We start from the raw sequence: 13,132 nt of genomic DNA on the forward strand, positions 1-13,132 counted from the left end.
ACCCATGACGTGTGGGTAAAAGAAAAGGAATACAAGCTGGAGAAATAAGCATCAGTTTGGTCATTCAAGGTGTCTCAGAGTAGAGCTGCTGCTAAGCTTCCTATATGAAGTGTTTCTAGACTCCAGACATACTGAAGAGATTTTGTATCTCAGCTGACTTGGAAATGCCTTGATGTCATCACCTCTGGTGATGGGGGCCTTAGAGATAGAGATGAAGGCATTTTAGCTTAAAGTGCTGCCCCTGTGAACCAGACTCTGATAAGGAGTTGAAATGGATGGTTAAACTTGTGATATATACTTGGAACATTTGTCATTTGCTTTAAACACACACAAATGTTTCATATTGTCACTCTGAAGAAAGAAGTCCAAAAGAAACTATTAAATTTAAAAGGCACTTGTCTGAATGGAGGGCCTTTATTTGTTATTCATTTTTCATCCTGTTAAATATATGACAATCTTGTTCCGGCTTTTTCTTATGGTTACATTTCTTATGGAAACTTTTTACAGGTACATTTATGATTGCTTCCAAAGTGTCTTAAATATCAAATCTTACTTGGTATATATATGTATTAAAACTCAACAGCCATACCTTGCACAGTACCAGGAAAATGTTATTGGCAGCTAAATATTCCACAAGATGTTTTCATCAGAAAAGCATTTCTGTCCACCTTTCTTATGAAGCTGTCTCTCTCTACTTAAAGATTACATGCTCATGTAAATGTGAATGAGATTTAGAAAATAGGGCCATGCGTACACACAAAGCTTTATTTCTGACACCACTAAAGCATCTAAGCTTTTGTATATAAACACAGTTTGAACTGTGAGTTTAATTTTATGCATCTTACTTCTGGAGAACATTTATTATGTATATTTCTAAATAACTAAAGATGGCATTAAATAGTTAGTCAAAAATGAGAACAGTTTTAGACATTTCCACAATTCTTTTATGGTTCTACCATAGCAGTGCTGTAGAGAAATTCCCATTAGACACAAAGTAACACTATATTTGAATTGTGCAGCCACACAGCAAAGCCATGTAGAGGCAGTTCATTTCATTTCACTGTCCATTTACTTCACAACTGTAGTATTCAATCTCACACAGTGTGTCACAATAGAAGCATCATGAGCACCATTTCAGAAGATCAGAAGTGTCACAAATGCTTTTCTTTTGTTGAAAGGGCTCGCTTTTCTTTCAAAATGCGTGATGTGGCCTTCAGAGAATCTGCAGAGGAAAAACAGACAGATCGATACCACTTCAGGGAGCGCTGAGTCTCAATAAGAGAGCAAGGAAGCATATTTTTGTAAAATGTCAAACTTTAGAGACAAAGCAATACCGGCTGAAATTACATGCAAATATGTATTTGCATTTTCTCTTATTGTTCCTTATTACAGTTACAAAAGCAGTTCAGTTTCCTCTTAAGACCAGAGAAGGCACTAGTAGGGCCTTTAGTGTCTTCAGGGATTCTGTGGCTATGCTGTGGTTTTTGTGCAATCATAATGACTCATTCAATCTAATAACATCTGGAAGGTGAAGAATACGCGGGAACCTTCGGGCTGAAAAATAAAGAAAATATTCTGTTTTGTTTAAAGGTCAGCGTTGTTTTGAGATACCAAGATTTGGTGAAGAGCTGGCGCATTTTAGAACATCGGGGATTTAGCAGTTTTGGTTAGGCTGATTATAGTATTTACATTCTCAATCCAATAATTGATCAATCAAGCCATCCATCCATTTTCTATCAGTATCAGGTAAGAGTGCAGTGGAGCTATTGTTAGTAAACATGCCCAGACCTCCCTCTCCCCCAGCCACTACCTCCAGCAATTCAAGGGGACCACCAACCTTTCCAACTCACTCTCCTCATGCCCTGGCCTGAACCCCCTCATCTGGTTCAGCCTTTGAGAGTGATAATGATACTGATACTGGTGATATATCTATACTGTCAACTCCTCATGTATATGGTAAACAGTTATCGATGATTCTGATTCTGATTTTCTCAGACACCATTCAGAGGATGCTCAATCCTCTGCTTGTTTCTGTGATATTTTCTCATAGTCACTACCCACTCTTCGTTGCCATGGATGAGTGTAAGGATGCAGATCAGCTGTCATAATCAAATCCCTGCAAAAGACCTGTACAATATCTGCATCACTGCAGACACTACACTGATCCCTTTCTCGGTCCCCACTCTCCCCCCACTCAAGAACAAGACTCCAAGATCCTTGAACTCCTCCGTTTGAGGCACTGCTGACTGCCTGTTTAGGCGCATGCTTCTTGTTGCCCCCATTAACATTGGTGTGAGCCATAAGTCTGCTTCTTGTTTTAACGACCTCTAATCGTAAACCAGCACTGATCCTGAGTTCTTTTTTCTGACCTGCAATACCAGTGCCTATCATGGGGCGATCGTGGCTCAAGAGTTGGGCGTTCGTCTTGTAATCGGAAGGTTGCCAGTTCGAGCTCCGACAGTCTCGGTCGTTGTGTCCTTGGGCAAGACACTTCACCCGATGCCTACTGGTGGTGGTCAGAGGGCCCGGTGGCGCCAGTGTCCAGCAGCCTCGCCTCTGTCAGTGCGCCCCAGGGTGGCTGTGGCTACATGTAGCTTGCCATCACCAATGTGTGAATGGGTGGATGATTGTGTATAGTGTAAAGCGCTTTGGGGTCCTAAGGACCAAGTAAAGCGCTATACAAATACAGACCACAGACAATTCTGGAGAAGACTGTTCAGTGCACCTTAATTGCTTGTATAAATGGACATCTCTGTTGCTGTTCACAACAACCAATGTGGTAACCATATACTAGGCTTAAAGCGTGATTTACACTTCTGTGTGAAATCCACATCGTAACTTACAGCATAACTGGAAATCCTTTTAACACTATGCTGTAACTGTTAGGATGCCTGGGTCGTTGACCCAGGGTATTTGAGTTTATTATATTATTTATACTTTTTAGTCTTTGGTTTCTTTGAGTTCTGTCTTATGGTTTATGTCTCTGTCTTCTTTAGTTGCTCTGTCTCCCCTATCACCTGTATCCCCTTGTCTAGTTCGCGTCTCTGTGTATCCTTAGTTCCTATATCCCCGTGTTCAGTCAGTGTTTGTGTCTGCCCTGGTCCCACGTCTCTGTTCCCTCTGTAGTGCCTGCATGTGAGTCTGTGTTATGTGTTTCCTGTTTTACTTTGAAGGTCTCTGTCTTATCTCAGTGTGTTCAGTTTACGCTTCCTTTTGTCTCGTCAGTTCTGATTTGCCCCAGCTGTGTTTCCCTCCTGTTACCCATTCCCTGATTGCTCCCTCTGTGTACTTAAGCCCTGTGTTTCTCTATGTCAGTGTCGCGATCTACCGTTTATTTTGCTGTGTGTTTTGCCAGTCCACCGGTGTTAGTTTATTTTGAGTTTTTTCCAGTTATGTTATGTTTGCGTTCAGCATTAAAGCTGTTTTGGATTAAGTTTGTCTCTGGAGTCTGCACCTTGGGTCCTATCCCTGTCCGCACACAGCCATGGTTATGTGGAAGGTTACTTAACAGTAACCTTCCACATAACCATACACTCTTAAAACATAAAAAAGGTTATATCGTAAATTACGACGTTGATTTCGTAGAAGTCTAAATCAGGAATAACATGGAATGATCCACCCACTTCTCACCAAACACTCTGTCATCCTTTCCACTCACCATTCAGACTATTACGCCCCTGAGCGAAATAGAGGTCATTGGTTAATGAAGACAACAGGACCAAATCATCCACGGAGACAAATTCCCGAGACCACCACCAAAACTGAAATCACCTTTCGCATTCCTCTGCTGCTGCCTGCCCTGGCAAAATCCAGCAAACATCGGGAATGAATGTCTGTGAAGGTTCTCAGTCATCCAGGTCATCATAGTCTAAGGAACTTGGAAAGAAAAGCGTCTGGACTTCTTTTAGTCGCTTGAAGACGTTTCACGTCTCATCCGAGAAGCTTCTTCAGTTCTAAGGGTCCAATTGGTGGGGAGTCTCAGATTTAAACCCTGTGGGAGTTTCCCCCCCAAAGAGGGACAAAGGACCCCCTGATGATCCTCTACCTAATCCCATGAGCCAAGGTGTGAAAGCAGGTGTGGGTCCTAATCAGCCAGGGTTTCGGGTGAGCTCATTGTGAAACCTGGCCCCACCCTATCATGTGATTTCCTGAGGTCAGATGGCCCAGGATGTGAGTGGCCGTCTGGGGAGGGAATGAATCTGACAATTCGATCCCATTTTTTTATTTAATCTTCCAGTTATTTTTTAATTTAAACTGAAAATAATCTTGTCCATAAAATATGAAAAAAGTCCATTACTACTCACAGCTCTGAAACTTTGTCAAAGTAGATCTGCCATTCAAAGAGTTTCAGTGTATTTTAAGAACAGACAAAGTATGTACAGTCTTATAAATATAACTACTGCTATTTAAAAAAAAAAAAACGATTTATCGGCCCTGTAAAACCAACTACATATGTCACTAAAACATGTTTTTTTCTTCTTTTTGTTCTTTTTGTTCTTCTTTTTTTTGTCTACAAGTGTGACCTTATACAACTGTGTGGGACGCGTTGGTCAACATATGGGGAAAAAAGTGATGTTGTTCATAAAGTTCATGTGTGGGCTTAAAGCTGAGGATCAGAAGTGTTGGCAATCTTTTTCTGCCAATGTTCAGAACGAAATCAACATTACTTGAATAAATCAGGGACTCGTGGCTCAACATGAATATTTAACATCTTTATTTGTACCTCCTTTCCTTAGAACTCAGTAGGAAGTCTGATACCCTAAGGGTGCTGCTGCCGCCGCCTTTCTGAAGCCTAAGAGAGGGGTTATGAAGGCTTCTCCTAAGGGCTCGGGGAGTCAGACGAACTTAATAAACTCGCAGCCTGAGATCCAATTCTGGCTTTAGATGTCAATCTCAGAAGCTGAAGGAAAAAAAAAACATTTTGTTTTTCGCATCTTTCAGCTACATGATCAAAGCCGCTTCCAGACTTGTACTTCTTTACATAAATTTCGAGGCAATTTAAAAACTTGGACTCGTGTTTCGATTTGCAGTCACATGGATTAACTGGAAGGATGCAATATGAAAGCCTGAATTTTGATCAAGTGCAGTTTGTTTGCTTATTTAAGAGACTGATGATCAGCTGAGTGTTTTACTGATTGGTTGACAAATCTATTTAACTTGTTTAAGCTAACATAGCAGATCTCTCAAGAAGGAGGAACATGGGTAGACTATAGGCTCATTATCAATGATGCAGATAAAAGGCCTGGATTTGATTTCAGGTGTGGTGCTTGCATTTGGAAGATTTTGCTGTGAACACTCGACATGCAGTCAAAGCTCTCCATGCAGGATGAAACAAGTCATCTTTAAGCTGAAAATAACAGAAAGAAAGAAAATCCATCCAAGAAAGGCTACAATAGTTGGATTGGCAAAATTTACAGTTTGGTACATCTTGAGAAAGAAAGAAACCACTGGTGAACTCAGGAATGCAAAAAGACCTGGAAGTCCACAAAAGACAACAGTGGTGGATGATCGCAGAATCATTTCTATGATAATGAACTCCTTCACAACGGCCAACCAAGTGAACATCACTCTCCAGGATGTAGTGTAGGTATATCAATATTCAAGTCTACCATAAAGAGAAGCCTGCATGTAAATATGGAGGGTTCACTGCATGCTGCAAGTCACTCATAAGCCCCAAGAATAGAAAAGCTAGATTGGACTTCTAAAAATCTAAAAACGCCAGCACAATTCTGGAAAACCATTCTTTGGAAAGATGAAACCAAGATCAACCTCTACCAGAATGATGGCAACAAAAAGTCTGGAGAAGGTGTGGAACAGCTCACGATCCAAAGCACACCACATCATCAGTGAAACATGGCGGAGCAGTGTGATGGCTTGGAAGTACATTGCTGCCAGTGGTACAGAGACACTAGTGTTTATTGATGATGAGACACAGGACAGAAGCAACCGGATAACTTCAGAACTGTTCAAAGATTCAATGTCTGCTCAAATCCAGCTAGATGCAGTCAAACTGATTGGGCATGTTTCATACTACAGATGAACAATGACCCAAAACATACAGCAAATGAAAGCCGCTGAATTAAAGGCCTGGCAGAGGATTAAAAAGGAAGAAACCCAGAATTTTCATTTAAAATTAATTTTGGTAATGTAAAGAACCAAAATTAGAAAAAAATGGCCTCTGTCCAAATATTTATGAACCAAACTGTATTTAAGCTGGACACTAAGGAAGGAGAAAAGGACTTGAATCAATTCATTAGGCAGACACATCGAACCGGAAAGGATGTGCAGTAGGTTAGGATGATCAAGGATTGAGATGGAAATGTACTAACAACTGAAGAAAGTGTGCTGACAAGGTGGAGAACGTTGAGGAGCTGATTGTAGAGAATAAGAGTCAGAGGAGGATGAATGAAGATAGTGAACCAGGAAGTGCAAACAATAAGTAAGGAGGACGTGAGGGCTGGAGTGGATGAACATACATCCAATGAAAGGTGGATTGTCCAGATGACATAGCTGTGAACGTATGGAGATGTCTAGGAGAGAAGACAGTGGACTTTTTAACCACTGAAATCAAAAAGTCCACAACAATCAGTGTAATGGTACTGATGTTTAAGAACAGGGTTGAAGTGCAGAGCTGTAGTAACTACAGAGGAATAAAGCTGATGAGCTATACCATGGGGATATGGGAAAGAGTTGTTGAAGGAGAGAGGTTCTCCTTATGAGAATTTCGGAAGGAGCTTCATTGTGTTTTTGAGGATCCAGAGAAAGTATATGATAAGGTGTCAAATGAGGAACTGTGGTGCTGCATGAGGAAGTCTGGAGTGGCAGAGAAGTATGTGAGGGTGGTGAAGGACATGTATGCATAGAGACAATGGTGAGGTAGGTGGTAGGAGTGACAGATGGGTTCAAGGTGGGGGGGATAACATCAAGTATCAGCTCTGAGCCCCTTCTTGTTGCAATGGACAGGTTGACAGATGAGGTCAGACAGAAGTCTCTGGGGAGAGTGACTGACAGATGCCATGTTGACCTGTAGTGAGAGTGGGGAGCAGGTGGAAGGGGGCCTGGAAGAGTCAGTCCAACTATAATTTCTTATGTAAAGAGTTTATTTTAAAATATGCTCATTTCATTAAAAATATACTATATTTCTTCATGACTGAACTTTTATTTAAAAGGTGCATAACCATGACAACCTTTTTTCATGACTGGAGTAAACCAGCAATGTTAAATATTTTATCTGTACATCTCTACAAGAAAGGGGAAAGAAAACCCACCACAATCTGTTTAAATGTAGTGAGATATCATAATGTTACCAGAGATAATTTACTCTCCTCTTAAAAGGCAATTCTGCCTGAAATGAGGCTGTGGATTGTGCTTGTTAGCTACCCACCTGTGGTGACTCTGTGTGTGTGTGTTTGACTCATTTGTGGGCAGATGATGGCATCAGTTTGCTATTATTTTGCAAATGCATCTCAATTAACTTCAAGGATCACATTTTCAATAAAATGAGTGTTTGACTCCTTTAGATTTGAAATGCAAAGCAAAAGAAAAAAATCAAATACCAGGAAAAGATCGAGCATTTTACATCTTGAGTGGTTTCACATGATGGAGACGTGATGCGTTTTCTACTCTTTCACAATAAATGGTGGAAATCAAGTTGGCTGGTAATCACACTCAGACTGTCATAAACACAGTAGGGAACTTCTTTTTCCTTTTTTTTACAGGAGAAAAAGGAAAGTGTTTTCTCCCAAACGTCTTGTCAAACACTCAAACTTCACTTCACTGAGATACCGCTCTGATAATGATCTCACCAAAGATACCAGTATCATAAATGAGAGCTCCATATTTAGGTCTAAAATCCCAAAATGTGGCTGAAACAAAATGAAACAGGGTGTTTTTGTTAAGCTTGTTTATAATAATTTTTAATAGCAGTTAATTGTATTTACTAAAATGAGTGAAACACAGTAAAATGACTGGATTGTAAAGATTTTAAAAAAGGAGAAATTGTATATTTTTTGCTTGTTTACATCAAGGTCTAAGGTCTGTATTTAGTTATTTAGAGTATGTACTGTATTTAGAGTTTGGTTATTGTGTTATGTAGAGTTCTTCTAAAAGCAGTAACCACACAGGAACATAGATGATGGTGAGTATAACTAGATGGGTAGATAAGTAGTTACAATCTTTTCTTTATTGATTTTTTTTTATCCAAAAATGCTAAAAAGTTCTTAAATGCAATATTAGCTTTCGTTTTCCTTGTTCTTCCATTATATTAAAAACATCTGTGTTTGCCCTTAAACTATAGAAATGCATATTGTAATGTATTTTTAATCTATTTTTTAGCTGAACAAAAGCATAAATAACTGGCCGGTTAATCAGAAATACACACAAGCTGCAGGACTAAAATATATGTATGTAAATGAGAGTACAGAGCAAGCAAAGAGATGCGGCTGTTATGAGAATCTCATCTGCGTTTCCTAACAAAGTGCCTTTGAACGAAGTCACTAAAGCTGCCTGAAGGATTCAGAAGCCGACTGCCCTTTTGTTACACAGTACCTGTGCAAAATCATGGATAAACCCAGGAAACAGAATGAGTAGCTCATTAAAATGCATTTGCCTGCAGGAGAGAAGACCATTGCATGGAAATGGCTGCAGCCAAATGCTCCCAACAGGTGACGACTGGACTCTCAATGAGATAAACTAGATGTAGAAAATGACCTTTAGTATAAGACCATAACAGAAAATGTAAAATATTGGGAATTTTGGACTAAATATGCTACTAGTGCCTAAAAGAAGTAACTCATTATGTTTCTGCCTCATTTCATTGTCAAATATAGATGCCTCTCACTTATATTTGACAGTGAGGAGCAGTTTGCACTGAATGTGAACTACCTCAGAAAAGCACAGAATCCCTTTTTAAACAAGAATCGCTGTAAGATACAGAGATTTTAATCTTTTTTTTCTTTTCATGATACCAAATAAGCTTAAATATGCAAGGTATTTGTGAAGTAATACATCGCTCACAAGTAGTTCTTCCATCTCCCCTGCAATATTGAAATACATCCTGATCAAACCATTTTTTTAAAAAGGACTTTTTCACTGGATGCTGTTGGCAGTGGTGAGAGCCAGCTGCGTAGGCTAAGCTTAAATTAGGTTTAAATGAAGCTTTACTGCATAAAGTCCTTCGAGTGCACAAAAGACACAAAGATGCACAAAAAGACTACACACAAAAACTCAGAATAGCTAAAAATACAAAATAAACCACAGGGGGGAAAAAACTAATGACCTAAACTACAGAAAAAAATAAAACTATCAGAGAGAGCACAGAAAGAGACTAAAAGAATTAACAACTGCAGGATCAAAGAAACTGGCCACAAAAACAAATAAAACTACTAAAAGCATCACCAAAATTAATTTTAAAAAAGATTAACAAAAACACTAAAAACAAAATAAGAACCACACAAACAAAAACTGACCACAAGCATGTGACTAGAAATACCACAAAAAATCATTATAGAATCATCAAAGAAGGCAAAAATAACTCACAAACAGCTCAAAAATACAATTAAAGAGATGCAAAAATTTCTAAAAGAGACACACAATCCAAAGAAAACTAAAACCAGCAGAGGAAGAAGAAAATGGCCACAGCCTTCACAATCATTCCGTGACTCATTCAGTCTGGGGAGGGGGGGAGGGGGGGTCAGCCTTCTCAGTGGGGTGGGTACCTTTTACATGTGTGTACGGAGGGGGTGCTTTTGTCTCACAATCTGCCTATGGCTGCTGTAGCTGAAAGGTTTCCGACTGTAGTAGAATCTTTAAAGTTGCTGATTTGGCATTTATTGCAGTGAAAAAATGGTCTAAATATTAAAAAGCGTGCAGTTTGTTGTGTGAAGAATTTGTGCCTTTAATTTTAATTCATTCAGAACTTCCTAAACATGTCTGTAAGGGTTATTTAAAAGCATTTAACGGAAAACTCTCGTTAACCATAAATCATCTGAATGTACAGGTGAGCTAACAGATCATCATCAGCTGTCCGCACTCATTCACAGCAAACATCCATTAGTATGAACCGGTCAGGTTTACAACAGATACCCAAACTTACCTTAAAGCTGAGACTTCTCCGCACCTTCAGAACCAGACTTTTACCGGGGCTTTGCTGGATTTATCGGTGAAACAACGCGAGAAGAGCCGCTGCACTTTGCCTCCGTCGGGATGAGTTCCAGTGGCATCTCCAGCAGAGAAGCAGCCCGCTGCGCTCCTCCGTCCGCCTCCTTCTCACTTCTCCCTCCGTCTGCTCCGGACAGACTGATGCATTCAGAGTCCCCACCGCAACATTATGAACAGCGCAGGTCGCACGGTCTCTAGCTTGTAACTAGGTAACAGCTCTGCTGCCGCACACAGTCAAATAGGAGGTGTTAAAATCCTTTGGTGTGTGCGTGTGTGTGTCGTTCCCGTGTGTGCACACTCTGTGAATGTGACTGTAGTAGCGCAGGTATCATTTCAAAGCCTAAAGAACCATTAAAAAGAGCAGGTGTGGTCTATGATACTTTAAATTAAACACTTTAGCTAGAAAGCTGCCAGTCGGGCATATAAGTACCTCCCTCTACTCTAAATAACAGTCAGCCTGCACTCTGAAAATTGAGGACCTTACAGAAAAGATGACATAACGGGAGATATGTCTTATCATCCCCCAAAATATCACAAAGAACATAAAAGAAGGCAGGAAAAAGCCATAAGAAATGACAAGTACAACACAAAACTATACAGAATGATGGAAAACAGAAAAGCGGATTTAAGAAATCAAAATCAAAAAGAGTAAAAAGATTAAAATTACAAAAATCCAGAGGAATGAACATCAGAATTAGGGCTGGGAATCGTCACTGATTTCTAGAATCGATTCGATCCACGATTCGATTCAATTCGATTCGATTCGATTTTGAATCAGTCCGAAATATTATTATATGAACCATAATATATATAAAATTATGATAATTCACCTTGTATATGTACTGTCAAAAGAACCCTCTAAGCCTTGTGAATGAATTACATAAATTTCAAAATTAAGAACAGATACTAAAGCAGTTAAATAATGTAATTTTTAATTAACATTAGTATATATATTTTTTCATACATACATTTCAAGTGGATCAGGGATCCAGTGCAAATAGAACACATCTTTTGTAAACATCAGTAAAACCTCAGAGAAATAGTTTTGCTGTTAGTGTCTCACACAGCTTTTCTGAAATCCACTATTGTGTTTTGGAGACACACAGTATAACACAGCATGTACAAGTGAACTGACAGAAACTGACCGATCAGAAAATGAAAAACTGCCTTTTAAAATACTTCAAAAAATGAAAACATATTGAACAGTATTGTAAAACCTCTGTGAAACTAATGCAATTTAGCCTTATTTATAACTACCCTCTCACTTCTTTGAGACTGTAAGGTTTTTCTGCAAGAAGAGAAGCTGGTCTACATGTTGTGGAGTCAGGCAGCTCCTTTGTGCGGTAACAATGTCACCAGCAGTTGAAAACACTCGTTCAGAAGGAACACTGGTCCCAGGTATGGAAAGATACTGCTTTGCTTGTAGAGCCAAGAGAGGATACTCCCTTTCATGGTCCCTCCACCAGATCAAAGGATCCTCAGAAAGTGCAACAGGCTCAACGTCCCTGTATCGATTCACTTCTTCCTTTGCCTTCTGAGTTGGTGTTTTCTGTGGTGCTGTGGTTTTTGTTGAGTAGGCTGGCCCAAGGAGAAAAATTAATGCAGAGTCCTTTGACCTCTTAATTGGAGGGGCATAATCCACTTCATCAACACCACCAAGAGAGATGTCAGGGACAGTTTCCTCAGATGTGTCACCATCAGACTGTCGCTGTAGAAAAATGAAAACTTAATTAATAAAGAAATTACTATTTATATTCTAACTCGAGTAGTGCAAAAAAACCAATAATTTTTTGTTTTTGTTTCTGTAACTCACAATAGCTGTGTCCACGTTCTCCAAACCTGCTGCTTCCAACACCAACTGAGAGAATGTGTTGTTACAGGTCTCTTTGGACAAGAATGGCAGGGCCTTAAAGCGAGGATCTAATGCTGATGCAATGTAGAGCTTGTCCTTTAGGGCCACATATCTTGAAAAGAGATTTTGCACATTTAACTCAGTTTATTATGTTGGATATACATGTGCATGGTTACATACACTCATGCAAGATCAGAAACATTAATATACGACTTTGTTTCCATAATTTATATATAAACATCTATAGATAGATAGATATAAAATCAAAAGGCCTATTACTAGACAAGAGGGCTTAACTAACATTTTTATAATATATAGATTTTTTCACTATAATAAGAATTTTCATGTAATACATGCATCCATACAGTTACACTCATTCATGGCATATACACACAATTCATAAACATACCTTGACTTCAAGTTGTCGTATACAGCAGTCTTGAGGTCTTTAATCAGTGAGGAGTCATGAGAGACACTGATCATCTTCTCCAGCAGCTGTGCATGCAGAGGTGCAATGATGGAAAGGGTCGGGGACTTTTCTTCAGACATAACCAGTGTGGCTGCTTTCAGCGGCTTCAAAGCTTTCACTATATCTTCTCCATCAGTTACGTCAGCCTCTGTAAGACTACAGAGATTACTGTCACTTCTCCTCACTTCAGGTGAGAGTAGAGCTGCAGAGATTGCTGGTTGTTGCTCTAGGAAGCGTTCCAGCATCTCCAATGTGCTGTTCCATCTGGTCACCCCATCAGTCACCAGCTTATGGGCAGGTAGATTCAGTATCTTTTGCTTCTCTTTAAGCTTGCGACTTGCAACAGTGCTGCGATGAAAAAAGGATGCTATGCGTCTCACTCGGCCAAGCAGCTGAGCAACAGCTGGAACTTTCAGTCCTGCTTGTGAAGCTAAATTGAGTGTGTGGGCAAAACAACCAATGTGCAACCAGCCCGTTATTTCTACAGCTCGCACCATATTTGCAGCATTGTCAGTTACGATGACTGGATTTTTGTTTGTAAGCTCCCATTCTTCGATTGCTTTGAACATAATTTCAGATAAATTAGCTGCTGTGTGGCTTGCTTCGGTGGTTCTTGTCTGTAAGACATGAGACACGAGTCTCCACTCCTGGTC

At 39.7% G+C, this 13,132-nt stretch overlaps 2 protein-coding genes across 2 annotated transcripts in view; both read right to left on the minus strand.

Annotated features, from left to right (window-relative positions):
* Window positions 1-10,274, minus strand: part of sstr3a (somatostatin receptor 3a) — a 46,481-nt gene extending 36,207 nt beyond the window's left edge. Inside the window, exon 1 of the mRNA XM_085404694.1 lies at window positions 10,094-10,274. The gene's annotated coding sequence lies outside the window, so the exon portion shown is untranslated. The remainder of the gene's footprint in view (window positions 1-10,093) is intronic.
* Window positions 10,275-11,333: 1,059 nt separating this feature from the next.
* LOC146672174 (E3 SUMO-protein ligase ZBED1-like) lies at window positions 11,334-12,747 on the minus strand. Its single transcript, XM_085405299.1, has 3 exons — window positions 12,420-12,747; window positions 11,972-12,122; window positions 11,334-11,866 (listed from the first exon to the last, which is right to left on the minus strand). Exons 1-3 carry the CDS (start codon window positions 12,722-12,724, stop codon window positions 11,420-11,422), a joined length of 903 nt encoding a protein of 300 aa, XP_085261425.1. The 5' UTR covers window positions 12,725-12,747; the 3' UTR covers window positions 11,334-11,419.
* Between the last annotated feature and the right edge of the window lie 385 nt (window positions 12,748-13,132).

Source organism: Rhamphochromis longiceps, linkage group LG4 (assembly GCF_057381845.1).
Source record: "Rhamphochromis longiceps isolate RC_006_pf linkage group LG4, R_longiceps_female_GT1.1, whole genome shotgun sequence".
In the NCBI taxonomy this organism is placed as follows: Eukaryota; Metazoa; Chordata; class Actinopteri; order Cichliformes; family Cichlidae; genus Rhamphochromis; species Rhamphochromis longiceps.